We start from the raw sequence: 19020 nt of genomic DNA, 5'->3' as shown, positions 1-19020 counted from the left end.
GTGCAATACATAATAGTAAAAAAATTACAAATTACAATAAGAAAACTCTATAGTGGATTCCAGTTAATTGGATCATTGGTTAAATGGGGCAGCTGCTTACTTGGGATAACTCTTAAAGAACAAAAAGAAATAAGAAAATGCCTGGGATTCCATTCATTTATTTGGGACAATATGCCACTTCATTGTGGTAGGAGACTGTTGCCGAACTGCTGCTAACTCGCATCAGTTGTGTGGTCGTTAGACACGACATCGTTCTTAGAGAGAGCAGTTTTTAAATACTGTCAGTTGCATGTGTTTATGTTCAAAAAACAGTGACTTTTGTCACTGACAGTTGACAAGAAGTAAGCAGTGAGAAAATTCAGAACTGTTTGCTGACTGCAGTTTCAAACATTCAGACTTAGAAATGCCAGAAACGGCTGCAAGCGAAAATTAGGAACTATGAAGAATTTGAAGGTCTCAGCAATCATCTTGAATGTTGTCTTTGCTCACCTTAGCTCTCATCTGTGGCTCCAATTAGCTGTTTCATGTGATAGCGACCACATCCAGTTCACCACTTCGATGGCTGGACTAAACCAGATGAGGGTAGCTGGTGGGTCCCGTACCCCAGTGGGATAGGGACATGCCTTTCATAGCATGTGAAGTCAGCTCTGGCAGACTAGGTGGATGAGATCTACAGAGAGATCCAATGGCCAGTAAAGTGGTTCTGTAATGGTATGTGAAGAGCGAATCACATGACAAGACACAGAAGAAGCCATGGCCATCAACTGTAACTGTAGATGTGACATCTACTCATCCCACCGGCCTCTGGCTTTCGAGGTCGAGAGAATAGAACTACCCTGGTGCAAAGGCTTTTCCATTTTAAAAATTCTCCAGCACAGGTTTTCTGTCATTGTCAGATAAAATGGACAACCAGCAGTCGTTCTGGAAGTTCTAATTTGTTCTGTATTTCATGTAAATACATAATTTGTTACTCAGTTAAATTGCAGTTTGTCCTGTTTACAGATTTTTAAATCTTTCCATGAAACTTTGGCTAATTGGGGCAGCTGTTTAATTGAGCCACAATGCACTGGTCCCGATGTGTTTCAATTCACTGGAGTCCATTGGAAATTTTAAAAAATTAAATAAGTAGTTCAAAAAGAGAGCGAAAAGGAAATAAAAAAATATTGAACTAGAGTACGTGGGTTCATTGGCCATTCAGAAATTTGGTGGTTGAGGGAAAGAACCAGTTCCCAAAATGTTAAGTGTGTGTGTTCAGGATCCTCTAACTCCTTCTTGATGGTAGGAATGAAAAGAGGGCATGTCCTGCGTCATGGGGTCTTTAATGAAGGATGCTGTCTTCTTAAGGCATCACCTTTTGAAGGGGTCCTTGATGCTGGGGACGCTAGTACTAATGATGGAGCTAGCTGAGTTTACAACTTTCCAATGCTGAACCCTCAATAAGGACTGACGTGTATTCCCTCAATTTCCCCTTCCCAAAGTCCACCATCAATTTCTTGGTCTTACTGACATTGAGTGCAAGGTTGTTGCTATGACAACACTCATGCAGCTAATCCCTCTCGCTCCTGTATGTCTCCTTGTCACCATCTGAGATTCTGCCAACAATAGTTGTGACATCAGCAACTTTATAGATGTTATTTGAGCTGTGCCTAGTCACACAGTTGTGTGTCTAGAAAGATTAGAGCAATGAGCTATGCATGCATTCTTGAGATTGTGTTGATTGTCGGTGATTGGAGACGTTATTTTCGCTCAGCACTGACCATGGAATCCTGGTGAGGAAGTCAAGGGTCCAGTTGCAGATGGAGGTACAGAGGTTCAGGTTTTAAAGCTTATTGATTAGAGCTGCGGGTATAACTGTGTTGAATGCTGAGCTGTAACCAATAAACAGTAGCCAGAGGTAAGTATAGCCATTTTCCAGATGATCCAAGGCCGAATGGAGAGCCAGTGAGATTGCATCTGCTGTAGACCTATTGTGGTGATAGGCAAATTGCACTGACTCTAGGTCCTTGCTTCAGTAAGAGTTGATTCTGGGCATCACCAGCCTCTCAAAGCACTTCATCACGGTATATGCGAGTGCAACTGGACAAAAGTCATTGAAGAATCTTACCCTGCTCGGCAGGGCACTGGCACGATTGTTGCATTTTCGAAGCTGGTAAAAGCCTTCAACTGTAGCAGTGAGAGACTGAATATTTCCTTGAACACTCCTGTCAGTTAGTTGGCACAGATTTTCAATGCCCTGCGAAGTACACCATCAGGGCCTGTTACCTCGCAAGGGTTCATCTGAACGTTGTCCTCTGAGACAGAGATGACAGGGTCACCACATTCACTCAGCTGTAGTTCTATTCTCCCTTTTGCTCCTTGTACCGTCACTGCTATTCATAACTTATCTTCTACCTTGTACCGTCACTGCTATTCATAACTTATCTTCTACCTTGTACCATCACTGCTATTCATAACTTATCCTCTACCTTTGCAACTCAGACAAAATGCTGCAGAAACTCAGGAAGTTAGGCAGCAGAAACCAGAATAAAAAGATGAGGGGACGGGGAGGAGGGCAAGCTGGTAGATGATAGGTGAGACCACATAAGAGGGAAGATAGTTGGGTGGGAGAGGGATGATGGAAGGAAATGATGTGAGAAGCTAAGGGGTGATAGGTGGAAGAGTCAAAGGGCTGAATAAAAAGGAATTTGACAGGAGAGGACAGTGCGATAAAGGGAAGGAGTTGGGGAATTGGAGGCAGGTAATAGACAGGCCTGGATACCGGGGAAAAGAAGAGAAGGGATGAGAGGGCCACCAGAATGTGGAAAAGCAAAAGTTGGGAGTGATTACTGGTGGAACAGGGGGAAGTTGTTATCGTAAGTTAGAAAAATCAATTCTTGTGCCATTAAGTTGAAGTCTATCCAGACTGAATATGAGATGTTGCTCCTTCAACTGGCATTTGGCCTCAGTGTGACATTAGAAGAGGCAATGGACCTTCATATCAATCTGTGGATGGAAGATGAATTGTGATGTTTTTGATTAATAATAGTGCTTTCCTACATTCTTTTTATACTCAAAAGATATTTTATTTATTTAGATATAAAGCATGCTAAGAGGTCATTCCAACCCAAAGAGCCCACGCTTCTAAATCAACATACAAACCGAAGCAACTTTGGAATGTGCAAATTCCTTATGGACAACAGCTGGATCTAACAAAACATATCAGAATTGAATGGTATTAGGGAATGATCCTCCAGACATTTTGGGTAGTAAATTCCAAGCATTCAATAGTCAAAAAGATTCAGCAGGAAGAAATTTATATCCATCTCTGTCCTGAATGGCTGATTGCTTAAATTGAGACCATACAGGGAGACACATTCCTCCATCATCCCTATCAAACTCTGCAAGATATTTTTGGATATTTAAATGAGAACATTTCTCATTCTTCTCATGTCCAAAGAGTTTAGGCCCAGTCTGTTTAATCTGTTAATTCCCCATTTGAGGAATCAATCTAACTCTATTCTGAATGAGGAATGCACATAGAATTAAGAGCAGTTGTGGCATGCTCCTTAATCTCATCATAGCTGGGGGTGGTAGTGTCGATAAGCTCCTACTACCTATTAAATGCTCTTCATGGTGTGCATCTCAAATAGCCTCTGACAACCAAGTCCAACTCCTGGCCTTCACATGTGGCATAGTTCTTATGCCTGGCGGAGTTGTTCTCACTGACAGGAGAAGGGGCAAATGCAGGCAATGGCGCCTTAAAACCAGTTGCTCTGGGCAGATGGGGCTCATTAACCACGGATGGTAGCTCATCTAGGAGAGGATAAACTCCGATTTCAAACCTCCGCTGCCTTACAGCTATATCCGCTCACGGGAAAGGCTTTCGGAGTAAACCCAATGGAAAAATCCAGAGTCGAAGTCCCGAAGGTCGGCTGACTGCTGTACCCAGCACCGGCACGGCAACTCCTGCGATGCTGCTGATACCAAACTGTATCGACTTTCGTCGTTCCTTTGGACCTGTCATCAGCATGGAGAGGAGGGTCCCACTGCATGGGCAATGGTCAGATCTCCATATCAACTCTGCCCTGGCTTGTGCCCTGGAGAAGCCACTCCCGGTGACTACCAGAGGCGCGGTACACATGGTCGACCATGATCGACAGAGGCCACAAAACCAGTCACTTCAGGCAGATGGGACTCATAGGCCATGATTGGTAGCTCATCTAAAGAAGGAAAACTCTGATCTCAAACCTCCGCTGCCTTGCAGCTACACCCACTCATGCAGAAGGCTTCAGAAGTAATCTCCGAGGGAAAATCAGGAGCTGGAGTCCTAAGGCAGTCCCATGTTGAGTTCAATACTGATTGGCAACTGCTGTGATGTTGCTGGAGCCAAACTGCATCGGTCTCTGCCACTCCTGTTGATCCATTAGCTGTGTGAAGAGGGTGAGCTTTCGACATGGGCAACAGCTTGCTCTCCATATTGTACTGCCCAGGCTTGATGCTGGGACGCAGCATACATGGTTATGGTGAACTATGTGCCTGTCTGGACACGCCCCCTGCTGACTGCTCCTGTGGCTCCTCCCACAGGCCCCTGTATAAAGGTGATCTGAGGCCTGACGCTCGGCCTCAGTCTCCAGGTCATAGTATGATGGACACTCACTCCTGGTTCCTTCTTCCAGTCAATAAAAGCCGATATCTCGCCTTACGTCTCAGTGTGAGTTATTGATGGTGCATCAATGGTTGTCTCCGATGAATGGAGGGCCTCGTCCTGACATGTATGGTGGCTTATTTGGCTCGTTGTATTCACATTGTCTCTGAGCAACTCATTAATTCCACCCACTGGCCCCTTCCCTGTAGTCTTGCAAATTTTTCCTCATTATTTACTTGCAGAATTCCTTGCTGAAGGTCACAATGAAACATGCCTCCACACATCTGTGAGCAATGCTTACAACATTCCAAGCGTATGCTAAGTAATAAAGTTTTTTCTCCTGTCACTAATAATTGTCTTTCCCTTTATACTCCATGACCTCTGGTCCTTGACACCTTCAGTTTTTCGTTAGACTCTTTCATCAGATCCCTCAATATTATTTTATGTTTTGTTCAAATCTTCACTCTAAGAGTTCTCTTCTAAAAGAAAATATCCCAGCCTCACTCACCATAGGACACATCATTTACTGAGCAGCATTCTTTTTCAAGCACTAAAGGGAAAGCATAGTCCTAGTCCATGCTAAGAAATTTGGCATGTCTCCATCAACCTTTACCAATTTTTATTGATGCAACATAGAATGCATTGTATCTGGATGCACGACGGCTTGGTGTGGAAACTGCTCTGCTCGTAACTGCAAGAAACTGTAGGGAGTTGTGGACATAGCCCAGCACCCGACAGGAACCAGCACCCCATCCCCACTGCTTCTCCCACCTCTATGGATTCTGAACTATACTTCTTGCTGCCCTATTAAAGCAACCAGCATATTCAAAGATCCAACCCACCCTAAACATTCTCTTTACTGTTGGAATGTAAACAAGGGGCGGCAAGGTAGTGTAGTGGTTAGCATAACGCCTTACTGTACCGGCAACCTGAGTTCAATTCCAATAGTTGTCTGTGAGGAATCTGTACATTTTCCCCCGAGACTGCGTGGGTTTCCGCCGGGTGCTCCAGTTTCCTCCCACAGTCCAAACACACATGGGTTGGCAGATTAATTGGTCACTATAAATAGTCCTGTGATTAGGCTCCGGTTAAATCAGATGTTGCCAGGCAGCACAGCTTGAAGGGATGGAAGGACCTACTCTGCACTGCATCTCAATAAAATAAAATAAAATAAATTAAAGCTCTATCTTGGTACATGTGACAATAATGTACCAACACCAATCTCAATCCCAATGTTACCTTAGCAACCATAAGCGTTGGGCATTCCCAGGACAGCCTGGCGTTCCCAGGGCAGTACTGCACTGGACCCCCGTCTAGGTTTAGTTCCTTACCTTCACCAACGTCACCATCACTCCTCTGACTGCCCTCACCCTCAGTCATAATACTCATCTCCTGAGCCCCCAGACACTGATGTGTCTCTCCGGAGGATCAGACAGCGCAGGCTCCCAACATGCCCTCCCCACCACTCCTACGCATCCACCGACATCCGCCGCTCCCCTATCTGGATATTCATCACTCGATGGCCATTCTCCTGCCCATTCATAGTAGCATAGGAACTCAGCAGCTATGGAGAGGAGTAAACAGTTGATCTTTTGGGCCAAGATTGCTTATCAGGACTGGAAAGGAAGGGAAGAAGCCAAAATGAGAAAGTATGGGGGGGGGGGAGGGAGGGAGAGGAGGGGAAGGAATACAAGCAGGCAGGTGATAGGTGAAGCCAATTGAGGCAGGAGGTAGGTGGCTGGGGAGAGTGGTTATGAAGTAAGAAGCTGGGAGGTGATAGGGAGAACAAAATGAAAGACTGAAGAAGAAGGAATCTGATCAGAGAAGAGAGTGGGTCATGGGATAAAGGGAAGGAGGAGTGGCAATAGAGGGAGGTGAGGCAGGTGAGGAGAAGAGAAGGGGTAAAAGGGAAGCCAGAATGAGGAATGGGAAGATAGATGGGGGAAGGGAGAGAAATTACTGGAAGTTAGAGAAATTGATGTTTAAGCCATCAGGATGGAGGTTACACAGAAAGAATATGAGGTATTGTTCCTCTGACCTGAGAGTGTTCTCATCGTGGCTGTAGAGGAGGCCATGGATCAACATGTTGGAATGGGAATAAGAATGGAATTAAAATGGTCGGCCATTGGGAAATCCTGCATGTAGTGGATGAAGCAGAGGTGTTCAACGAAGCAGTCCTCCAATCTATGTCGTGTCTCACTGACGTAGAGGCCTGCCCATCCATCAGCTTCCATGCACCCCACTATCTACTTCCTCCCAATCGTGGCACAGGACTGAACGGCCCTGTGGTCACCAACCCTGACTCTTTTCCTGTGAATCTGGCTGTGGAAGTGGGTACTTGCCAGCGACTATTGTTAAAGGAAACATACAGTTGAAGATTACAACATTTATAATGTAGCCAACAACAACCTGACTGTACTCTTTTTCCACAGATGCTGCCCAGCCTGCTGAGTTCTTTCAGCATTTTGTGTGTATCGCTAACAATGATGACTGCTGTTTGGCAGCTAGTTGGGTAATAAGTGGACTGCATGCACTAGTATTTCTCAACCATTCAAAATGGTAAATTCATTTATGAGATTTGAAACAGATTTTGCAGTAGATATCAGAGAGCTGGTAGAAGATTATAGACTTGTTTAGAAAGAACAGATGTTACACAACAAAACGGCCTCTTTAAACACCTTGTTTGCTTTCATGGAAGACTCCGCAAAAACTCTCAAAAATAGTGGACAATTGCGATGGTTAAGGATTGGAAGAAAGTTAATAGGATTGCAAGGTGATAAATTCCCATGACCAAATAAATGACTTGCTTCCTGGGGTTTTGAAAAAGGTAGCTATGGCAATATTAGATATCAGTGTCCAAAATCCAATAGATTGTGGAATGCTTCTACAAGTTGCCAAGTAGGAAATGTATCCGTATGATTAAAAAAATTAGGTTGAGAGCAAACAGGGAATTAGGGACCCAGTAAGTACACAAGAGCAAGAATTTTGTAATCTACAGAACTGTGTAAAGGTATTAGACACACACACATGTATATATATATTTGCACAATATCTGTAGTAATTTTATGTATTGCACTGGACTGCTGCCACAAAAAAATCAAAATTCATTTCATAAATGAGTGATGATAAACCTGTTTCTGATATGGGTCTCTATTGTGGACTGAGAGTGGGAAGAGGGCAGTGAGAGGGGAATCATGGTTGTGCAAAGGGGGAGGCAAAAGGAGGGAGCGGCAGACACCAGAGACACATGATCAGTAAACCAATTGCTTGGAATCAAATGACTTTGCTTGGTGTCTCAGCGTTGGGTGTGTCTGCACCCCCACCAACCCCCACCACTGTCACACCTTCTCTGCCACCTGTCCCACAACCCCCCTGGTGGCACTTCACCCTCATCATTCCCAACTTCCTTTGCTCCCACTGGCTTCACAAACTCACTGTCTACTCCACGTTGACAAATACTGCACTTTTCGTTAACTTTTACACTTTATTCCGCATTGTTATTGTTTTACCTTCTCCTTGCTCAGTGCACTGTTTGATGATTTGATTTCTATAAACAGTATGCAAGTGAAGCTTTTTATGTGGGTTTGTACATGTGACAGTAGTAAACTAATACCAATACCAAGTCAATAGAATATCAGAAAATAATGTCCTGGTGTTAGATGAAAAAAGTGGAACTAAGGTAAATGATCAGCTATCATCTTACTGAGTGGTAAAGCAGACACAAGGGACTGAATGGCCTGCTCCTGATTTACACATATTGGTTCTTACAGACTGCTTTATAGAGTTTGTCTTGTACTTTTTTTGGCCAACAACGAAAATATTTAGAATCTGGAACTTGCTTGTCCTGATCTTGTACCAAACAAGCAGTAGTCTAAGTTCGCATATTGACCACTCACTAATTTGAAAGAACATCCCAAATTATTCTATAACAACCATCAATTGAGCTGGGTTCAAGTGCCATTTTATTCTAATTGGTGAGATCATTAAGCTCCAAAAGCATACCCACTGAATGTCTAGTATCAATTTCACCAGGATCAAATCTTCAGGTTTGTAAAATGCAAGTTCAAGAGCAAACGAACAATGAAGCTGCAATCATACCGTTACCCCCGAAATCCCAAATCGGATGAAGGGTCATTGACCTGACGTGCTAACTCTGTTTATTCTCTCTATCTTGCCTGCTGAGCATTTCCAAAATTTCCATTTTTATTTCCGATTTCTAGCATCTGCAGTTTATTTACTTTTCATGGGGTGGGCTGGTAGCACAGCAGGTTACCACAATGCTATGATTGTCAGGCTGGGAAGTGACGGCTTGTAATGAGGATTAATGGGCCTCTTTGTCCTTGACCTTGCCTGATATTTTACAACTTACTTCCATATTTTCCACATGCCCACCAACCTCTCTCCCTACTTATATAGAATGATATTTCTGAAAATGCAGCTGCCTACTCTTGTTTTGCTTGTATGGAAGGTCATTTGTATGTTGGGTCCTTGTGTTAAACTAGTGGATACCATTTCCAATTTAGATGGAGCAAAAAAATAATCTACCATACTGTAAAACAACCAGGAAAGATTGGAGGCACACAATATTCAATAGAATGTATTTATTTTTTACTCAGAGATATAACATGGAGAAGACCCTTCCGACTTTTCAGGCTGCACTACCCCAGCAACCCTGACAAGGCCCGATTTCAACCCTAATCTAATCAAAGGCAATTTACAATGAACATTTAACCTACACCATATATCTTTGGACTGTGGGATGAAATTAGAACACCCGGGGAAAACCCATGCATTCCCCAGGGAGTCCGTACAGACTCTTTGCAACTTATTTTCTGCCACTTATCTATTTAATACTGTCTTTCTATTACTGTCTTGTTTTTATCTACCATTTTGTTTGATTGCCTGAGAGGAAGCCAAACAGAGTTTCATTGTACCTATGTATAATGACAATAACGATCATTCAATTCAATTCAATTCCTTACAGAGGACGCTAGAATTGAACTCTGAATTCCTACATCCAGCGCTGTAATAGTGCAGCACCAGACACTATGCTACTATGGCATCCCATCCATAAATATGTACCTCCTGTACCTGATATAATATGATATGAGTATACGTTTGTGGTATTCTGCTGCTGTCGTTCATCCACTTCAAAGCTTGACAAGTGTGTGTTCAGGGGTGCTCTTCTTCATACCACTGATGCGATATATGGTCATTTGAGTTGCTATCACCTTCTTGTCAGTTTGAACCAACCTGGCCATTCTCCTCTGACCCTTCTCTTTAACAAGGCATTTTTGTCCACTGAACAGCTACTCACTAGATTTTTTTTTGTTTCTTTTGATATTCTCTGTAGACCCTAGGACTGTCATGCATGAAAATCACAGGAAATCAGCAGTTTCTGAGATACTCAAACCATCCTGTATGCCATCAATAGTCATTCCACAGTCAACATCACTTAGATCACATTCCTTCCCCATTCTGATGTTTTGTAACAACTGAACTCTTGACCATGCCTACATGCTTTTATGAATTGAGTTGGTGCTACATGATTTGCTGATTAGATATTTGTATTAACAAGCAGCTTTACAGGTGCACCTAATAAGTGGCCACAGAATGTATAATCCTTGATGTGGTTTTCTTTAGCACAACTGAGAAGAATACATACACGACAAATATTAATCTATCTCTCCCCTTTTACATTCTGTCTATATTTTATATTTCAATTTTAAATTGAAATCTGGTGTCTTGGGGTTTGAACATTATATATCATGTTGATGGGTGATTTCTCCCACCTGCAATGATTTTAATTAGCACCTCCTCCTCTGAGTTTCTGCAATACACTGCTTGCCCTATGACTACAAATTGGTAAACCGGAGAACTAAGTTTAAATCCTGGCCATTTAAAGTCAATTAAGTTTCTGATAGTGATAACAACGGACAAATTGTCATGAAACATAAATGGTCTGTACATGTTAGTAAAAGAGAGAAATCTGAGATATAGCTGAAAAGTGACTCTGGATTCACAAGCTCTTCCCTGAATCCAGATTGAAGGAGGAGGCGACAATCAGAGCTGGACAACAAAGCCCACAGACTATAGATGAGTGAAAATGGCTTTGCCGTTGTCAGGAACCACATGCCCAGGCTCTTATCTCTCCATAAGCCCCCCCCACCCCGAATGTTCTCTGCTTTCCCCCCACATGAGAGGGTCTCTGGAGATGACTGACCATTGGTTACATGATATAGGATTAGAATTGGTCCATTCGACCAATCATACTGCAAAAACAGAAAGCTATGTTTCTCAATCCAGAGATATTACACATTGTACAGCCACAGCTGACCTTTCTGTATTATGATCCTTGCAAATATGTTGCATTGTAAAATCAGTAGCCAGACATGTTTGCATTACTTACTGGGTTCTCAAGGTGAAAGCAGCACTGGTAATAGAGGTAGGGAGGTTGAGGCCTTTGGTGATTTCGCGCCAGATCTTTTTATTGATGACTTCCACTAAGCCGCCTTTTTCAGTGACAAGCTTGTACAGACTGTACAGATCTAACACCTGCTTAGCCATGATGGGAATCCGATTCACTGGAGTCCCTGTGTAAATGAAAAAAATATCCACAATCAATTACATTAGCTTCAACAAATCGACAGACATCCCACAGTTATAGGCTAATTAATTTGACTAAGTAAAACACCTAATTGTTCACTTTCTGTCAAAAAGAGAAAAAAATATTCACTCCTCTTCCCAATGTATTGATGTTACAGAGATAATAAATCAAAGAATTTCTGCTATGTTCACTTTAAAATAACTTTTAAAAGGGAGCAGATACTTAATATTATTGAAAAAGCAAAGTGAAAGGTCATGGATCAAGGTTCACCAAACCACAGAAGAATGGGAGGTAAAATCAACCAAGAAGTGATTTGGAAATAGAAATCTTCGAATATTTGTTGAAAAAAAGAAAGAAAAGAGTGAACGAGAGAGAGAAAGAAAAAGAGTGAAAAGGAGAGAGAAAGAGTGAGAGAGAGAAAGATAGATAGATAGTCAGATAGATAGATAGAGAGACCAGGCCAAATGTTACCAGATATTTAGTTACATACTTTGTTCCAATCATTGTTGGATCATTTATTTTCTGAAAATTATTATCCAGGTGTCCCGTGTATTACGGGAGGTGGGAGGCTTGCATTCCTAAAAACAAACCCTATCTATTTTACGATTTACTATCATGTGAAACCATGTCAACTGCACGTGTCAAGAAACAGAAATTGGAAAACAAGTCTGTCCACTTTTCACTCTCCACTGACCACCCTCTTGGTACTTATCACTGCAGCTGTCCCAAAGCCTCCACCCTCACCACCATTCAAGGCCTCAAACAGTCCTTCCAGGTGAGGTGACACTTCACCTGCAAGTCTTTCAGGGTCATCTATTGTATCCAGTACTCCAGTGTGGCCTCCTCTACATCAGTGAGACCTGATGCAGATTGGGGGAGCACATGGTTAGAGCACCTTTGCTCTGCTGCTGCAAAAAACAGGATCTCCCGATGGCTACCCATTTCAATGGGACATCCTATTCCCATTCTGACATGTTCATCTTTGGCCTCTCTTGCCATGATGAGACCAAACTTGAGTTGGAGGAGCAATGCCTCATATTCTGTCTGCATAGCCTCCAACCTGATGGCATGAACATCTATTTCTCCAACTTCTGGTATATCAGTCCCCTCTCACTTTACTCCCTCCCATTCCCACCCCCCCCCCCACCTTCTTATTCTGGTTTCTGCCCTCTTCCTTTCTAATCCGAATGAAGGATTACAGCACAACATTTTGTTATTTATTCCCTTCCATAGATGCTGTCTGACCTGCCAAGTTTTGTGTCTGTTGCTTGCGTTTATTTACTTTGGCTTCACATAAATTCTGCAAGAGTGAACTTGATTCAATAGCTCAATTATTAGTCAGTGATCTGTGAATTCAGGAAGGGCAAGTTTCCGTTCCCAAATATCTGAAATGTGAGGGTCACTTCTACACTTTATTTGAATTATTATAGCACATGTGCTGGCATAACATAACCTGTGAAAAATGTCTCTTCAGTCTGATCAAATCTGTCAGTAGCAGACCAAGATCCTGCCAATATTAGCAAAAGGGATAAAACTCTGCAGGTCTTATATTGTGCACAAGGGCAAGCCCATCACATATCTGTAATGAAACTCCCGCTGATAAATAAAATGTTGAATTTGTAAACGGCAGTCACCCTGGAATATGATCTAGAAATTTCAAGGTTCAATGTACAGCTATTATCAAAGTATGTATACAGTACACAACTCTGAGATTCATCTTTTTCGGACAGCCATAAAACAAAGAAACATCAGGGAAGTTTCTTAGCAGGCTTTCTTATTTTCACAAGGCCGAGTTGCTAGCTTGACGCTCAACCCAGTACAGTTGGAAAGCATGCAAGGGGGCCGGCTGGATTCGAACCCAGGAGCCTTCGCTCCAAAGTTCGGCACTAATACCCTATGCCACCAGCCAGCTAACAACAAGAAGAAAGAAGAGGCGAGAGCACAGAACACAAAAACACAAGATTGAAAGAGTCTAATCGAACTATTGTCCATAAACCACAGGCCCGGGACTTTGGTACCATCCTCTAACAGAATCGAGGGAGAGATCATTCCAATGTTGGGACCTTCCCCCTCAGGAGCAGTGAGTTAGAGGAAGAGAGACAGACCATTACATGCAGCCATTCTCCTCACCCAGCAGCGAGTGAGTAGCTGGTAAACGGTGCAAAACACTCGACTGCCTTCCACACTTGCCTTGATGTTCCAAATTTTCCTCAGCACTTAAATCAGTGAGATTGGCAAAAAATGGACTCAATCACTGGTTCACCCCCTGTCTTTAACCTTGAGGCCGCTCGCCTTCTGAAACCCACTTTGAGTCAGCAAAATGGCAGATCGTTCAATCAGTCTTAATCTGTTTTATAGCTTTAGCAATCATTGATCGGCACTTCATTCCTGCCACTGTCTTCCAAGTTCTTTCAGTAACTGCTTGGGCTGCCTCTGTGTTCCCTTCCCATATTCCAAAGATGTACGGTTAAGGTTAGTAAGGACTGGTGTCTCAGAAAGGCAGTGTCCATTATCAAGGATCTCCAGCATCCAGTGCATGACCTTTTCTCACAGTTACCATCAGGTTGGAATTATAGAAGCATGCACAGTGATTCAGGAACAGCTTCTTCCCCTCTGCCATCTGATTCCTAAATGAATATTGAACGCTTGGACACTACCTCACTTTATATATATATATATATATACTGTAATTCATTTATTTATTTGCTATTATTGTATTTTGTGTTTTTTCTTCTATATTATGTATTGCATTGAACTGCTGCTGCCAAGTTAACAAATTTAACGTCACATGCTGGGGATAATAAACCTGATTCTGATTCTGATTCTGATACTGATTCAATACATTTTGGAATTTTCTACTGCCTGAAATTTGGAGGCTAAATCATTAATTGTAATCAAGACAAAGATGGATGCATTTCTGCAACACACACAAAATGCTGATGGAACGCAGCAGGCTAGGCAGCATCTATAGGGAGAAGCACTATCAATGTTTCGGGCCAAGACCCTTCGTCAGGACTAAGTGAAAGGAAAGATAGTAAGAGATTTGAAAGTAGGAATGGGAGGGGAAAATGCAAAATGACAGGAGAAGACCGGAGGGGGTGGAGTGAAGCTGAGAGCCGGAAAGATGGTTGGCAAAAGGGATACAGAGCTAGAGAAGGGAAAGGATCATGGGACGGGAGGCCTCGGGAGAAAGAAAGGGGGTAGGGGAGCACCAGATGAAGATGAATAACAGGCAGAGTGATGGGCAGAGAGAGAGAAAAAAAAGGAGGGGGACTAAATATGTCAGGGATGGGGTAAGAAGGGGAGAAGGGGCATTAACAGAAGTTAGAAAAGTCAATGTTCATGCCGTCAGGTTGGAGGCTACCCAGACAGTATATAAGGTGTTGTTCCTCAAACCTGAGTGTGGCTTCATCTTGACAGTAGAGGAGGCCATGGATAGACATATCAGAATGGGAATGGAACGTGGAATTAAAATGTGTGGCCACTGGGAGATCCTGCTTTCTCTGGCGGACTGAACGTAGGTGTTCAGCAAAACAGTGTTCCAGTCTGTGTCGGGTCTCACTAATATATAAAAGGCCAACCAGGAGCACCGGATGCAGTATACCACACCAGCTGACTCACAGGTGAAGTGTCGCCTCACCGGGAAGGACCCTGAATGGGTCCTGCATGGTGGTGAGGGAGGAAGTGTGTAGCACTTGTTCCGCTTACAAGGATAAGTGCCAGGAGGGAGATCGGTGGGAAGGGATGGGGGGGACGAATGGACAAGGGAGTCGCATAGGGAGCGATCCCTGTGGAAAGCAGAAAGGGGGGGAGGGAAAGATATGCTTGGTAGTGGGATCCTGTTGGAAGTGGCGGTAGTTACGGAGAATTATACGTTGGACCTGGAGGCTGGTGGGGTGGTAGGTGAGGACAAGGGGAACCCTATCCCAAGTGGGGTAGTGGGCAGATGGGGTGAGGGCAGATGTGCGGGAAATGGGAGAGATGTGTTTGAGAGCAGAGTTAATGGTGGAAGAAGGGAAGCCCCTTTGTTTAAAAAAGGAAAACATCTCCTTTGTCCTGGAATGAAAAGCCTCATCCTGAGAGCAGATGCAGCAGAGACAGAGGAATTGCAAAAAGGGGGTAGCATTTTTGCAAGAGACAGGGTGGGAAGAGGATTAGTCCAGGTAGCCCTGAGAGTCTGTGGATACATTTCTGGATATTAAGATAATCAAAGAATATGGGGATGAAACAAGAGCATTAGAAGTAGAAGATCTGCCAAGACTTTTTTGGATGGTGGAGCTACCTCATGGAATTGAATGACCTTTTCCTGCAACTTTCTGCCACATTCCGATGACATCAATACAAAATGGTTTCTAACACATAAAGCTTCGTGGTGGGCCTGGCACAGTCGCATAGCACTTAGTGCAACCTTCCAGTGTGAGCTCTAAGATTGGGGTTCAATTCCCACTACTGCTTGTGAGAAGCTTGTACTGCATGAGTTTCCTCTGGGTGCTTTGGTTATCCCCGACTTTCCGAAGACACATAGTTAAGGTTAGTGAGTTGTGGAATGCTACGCTGGTGCTGCAGCTGTGGTGACCCTTGCAGGCTGCTCAGTACAATCCTTGCCAATTTGGTTTACACAAACGATGCACTTCATTGTAGGCTGTGATGTACCTGTGACAAATAAAACTAATCATAAAAAAAATCTTAGGAATTTCTATTGTTTATTGTCATTTCCAGTACACAAATGCAAAGGAGAACCAAACAATTACTACTCCAGATCTGATGCAACACAAAAAGAAACACAATAAATATAAATACATTAGTTAGCTTATATACATTGATTGATTACATGTCCATAAAGAGATGCCAGGACAGGAGTGCCCGTACAGAAGGTGGCATACAGGAAATTACAAAGTAGTGACCATGTACAACTGAGATTGGGAATATGAAACCCTAATTTCAGAATCTGAAACAGGTTTAATATCACTGGCATATGTCATGAAATTTGTTTTGCTGCAGCAGTACAAATCATATATATAGTTATATATATAAATTTGAAGTTTGACTCGTTTAATTATATATATATATATATATATATATATATATATATATATATATATATGTTAAATTAAATAAGTCAAACTTCAAATTTAAACCATGCTTACATTTTGAACTGATGCTTTTAACCATAACTTTTTTCCCCCTTAATTCGTTCAGTGCTTGGCAAGGCAGCATCAACTAGGACCAATAATCTAATTAGTGCAATACTTCAGCACAGCAACATCAAGAGGAACCCAACGATCTATGGCTCTACTCATGAATAACAACTTCACATTTGCTGGGGAGATTGTAAATACTGAAACTGCACTGCTGATATCATGAGATATGGAATGATATATCAATGCAGAAAGCAGATTATTGAACCCGATAATGTGTGTGTAAGTGGTTCTTTTGTACACTTGGCCTTTCTAATTAACCTGAGTTTAGCTGAGAACAGCCTATTGTAAGCTGCAGATTTATGATAATAGCATAAAGACGAGTTCATTAAATATATGTCTGGCTCTATAATTCCTCATGTACACTGGGATGTCCTTAAAGGAGAATTTGTAAATCACATTGGCATGGATGTGATTTCTTTTTTGTTTAATGATGTTGCAACGCTCACCGTTAATCAAAATGAGGCAAGAGTTTTCAGGGTTTTTAAGTTATCTACTTCATATACAATCGGTGGCCCAATTATTAGGTATGTCCTGTACCTAATAAAGTGGCCACTGTGTGAACATTCATGGTCTTCTGCTGGTGTAGCTCATCTATGTCAAGGTTTGATATGTTGTACATTCAGAGATGCTCTTCTGCACACCATAGTTGTAATACATGGTTATTTAATTTACTGTCACATCCCTGTCAACATAGCACCCCATCTCCTATACGCAATACATTGATTTATGAAGGTTAAGGTACCAAAAGTTTTCTCTGTGACCCTATCTATCTACCTGCTACACCACTTTCAAGGAATTATGGACCTCTATTCCCAGATCCCTTTATTCTACCACACTGCTTAGTACCCTACTGTTCACTGTCTAAGACCTACCCTGGTTGGTCCTACTAAAGTGCAAACCTTGCACTTTTCTGCATTAAATCCCACCACCATTTTTCAGCCCATTTTTCCCAACTGATGCAGATCTCTCCACAAGCCGAGATAGCTTTTCTCACTGCCCACTACACCACCAGTCTTGGTGTCATCTGTGAATTTGCTGATCCAATTTAACATGTTATCATCCAGATCATTGATAGAGATGCCAAACAACAAAGGATCCAGCACCAATTGCTAAAGTCCATGTAGACAACATCCACTGAATTGGCTTCATCTACTTTCCTGGTAACTTCCTTGAAAACTATATAATATTGGTTAGACATGACCTATCATGCTCAAAGTCATGCGGACTATCCTTAATCAGTCCATGTCTATCCAAATACTTACATGTCCAGTCCCTTAGAATACCTTCCAATAACTTTCCCACTACTGATGTCAGACTCACTGACCTATAATTCCCTGGTTTATGTTTAAAGCCATTTTTAAACAGTGGAACAACAGTGGCTATCCTGTGACTTCTTTCATTAAGAGGCTTTTTCTCCCACAGAACTGCAGCTCACAGGAATTTTTTTTTTGTTTGTTTTTGCACCATTCTTTGTAAACTCTAGAGACTGTCATGTGTGAAAATTATAGGAGATCAGCGGTTTCTGAGGTACTCAAATCACTCCTTCTGGCACTAACCATCAGTCCAATGGTCAATGTCAATTTGATTACATTTCTTCCCCAGTCTGATATTTGGTCTAAACAACAATTGAACATTTTAAATATGTCTGCATTTTTTATTCATTGAGTTGCCACTATCTGATTGGATAATTAGATATTTGTATTAATGAGCAGGTGAACAAGCGTACCTGATAAAACAGTCACTGAGTGTATGACGTGAAATCTGTTGATTTGCGACATCAGTACAGTGAAAAGGCATTAAATTACTATAAATTACAAAATAAATAAATACAGCAAAAATAGTGTTCATGGGCTCATGAACAATTCAAAATTCTGATGTCAGAGGGGAAGAAGCTGTTCCCAGCTGCTTTGAGTTACTGCCTTGATTGGCTGATTAGATATTGAGTGTATTTTATACTATTGAGAGTTGTTCTGGCTTCAGAAAATATAAACTTTCCAATACTAGCTGAAGTATCAATTGATTTTCCAAGTAAGTTCCCATATTTTGAGCAGTGGTAATAAAGGTGAGGATTGGGTTGGGCTGGGATGTTGCTAAGGGAATGGGCTGTTGGATGAGTTATTATTTTAACCTCTGGATTCAAAACTATGGCCACAACAGAAATTTACATGTTATCTTTGAAACAATACCTGCCTTTTATCTCTTCCCCACTATCGTCATCATCATCATTACGTGCTGTGTCATATCACACGAGCGATCATGGTCTTCCATCTGGTTTTAATCTGAGAAGTTCTAATAAGCTCTTCACAACTTTTGCCCATCCATCCCTTGATGTAACTCATGAATATCATGTACTATTGACTGTAGCTTTTTCTTCTATCAGTTTTTCCTGTCACTGCAAAATGTTTGAGCTTCTTTTTTTCCTCAGTACATATCCCAGAAAATTCTAGCTGCTGTTTCCTAATGGATGATATCAGCTTCTTTTCTTATTCCAGCTTTTTGCAACACTTCCTCATTTGTTACTCTGTCCTTCCACGAGATTTTCATCATTGTTCCCAAAAAATGCACTTCTGCAATTTCAAGTCTTCCCT

The 19020-nt window shown here is 42.1% G+C and overlaps 1 protein-coding gene across 7 annotated transcripts in view; it reads right to left on the bottom strand.

Annotated features, from left to right (window-relative positions):
* arid3c (AT rich interactive domain 3C (BRIGHT-like)) overlaps nt 1-19020 on the bottom strand; it is a 535055-nt gene that overhangs the window by 47406 nt on the left and 468629 nt on the right. For all 7 annotated transcript variants that reach the window (XM_059989582.1, XM_059989584.1, XM_059989581.1 and 4 more), the window contains exon 4: nt 11034-11217. In XM_059989582.1, the coding sequence (XP_059845565.1) occupies nt 11034-11217 (184 nt within the window). The remainder of the gene's footprint in view (nt 1-11033; nt 11218-19020) is intronic.

This window comes from Hypanus sabinus, chromosome 14, assembly GCF_030144855.1.
Source record: "Hypanus sabinus isolate sHypSab1 chromosome 14, sHypSab1.hap1, whole genome shotgun sequence".
In the NCBI taxonomy this organism is placed as follows: Eukaryota; Metazoa; Chordata; class Chondrichthyes; order Myliobatiformes; family Dasyatidae; genus Hypanus; species Hypanus sabinus.
Note: the sequence above shows the minus strand (reverse complement) of the source record. Positions and strands in the feature narration are given on the sequence as shown.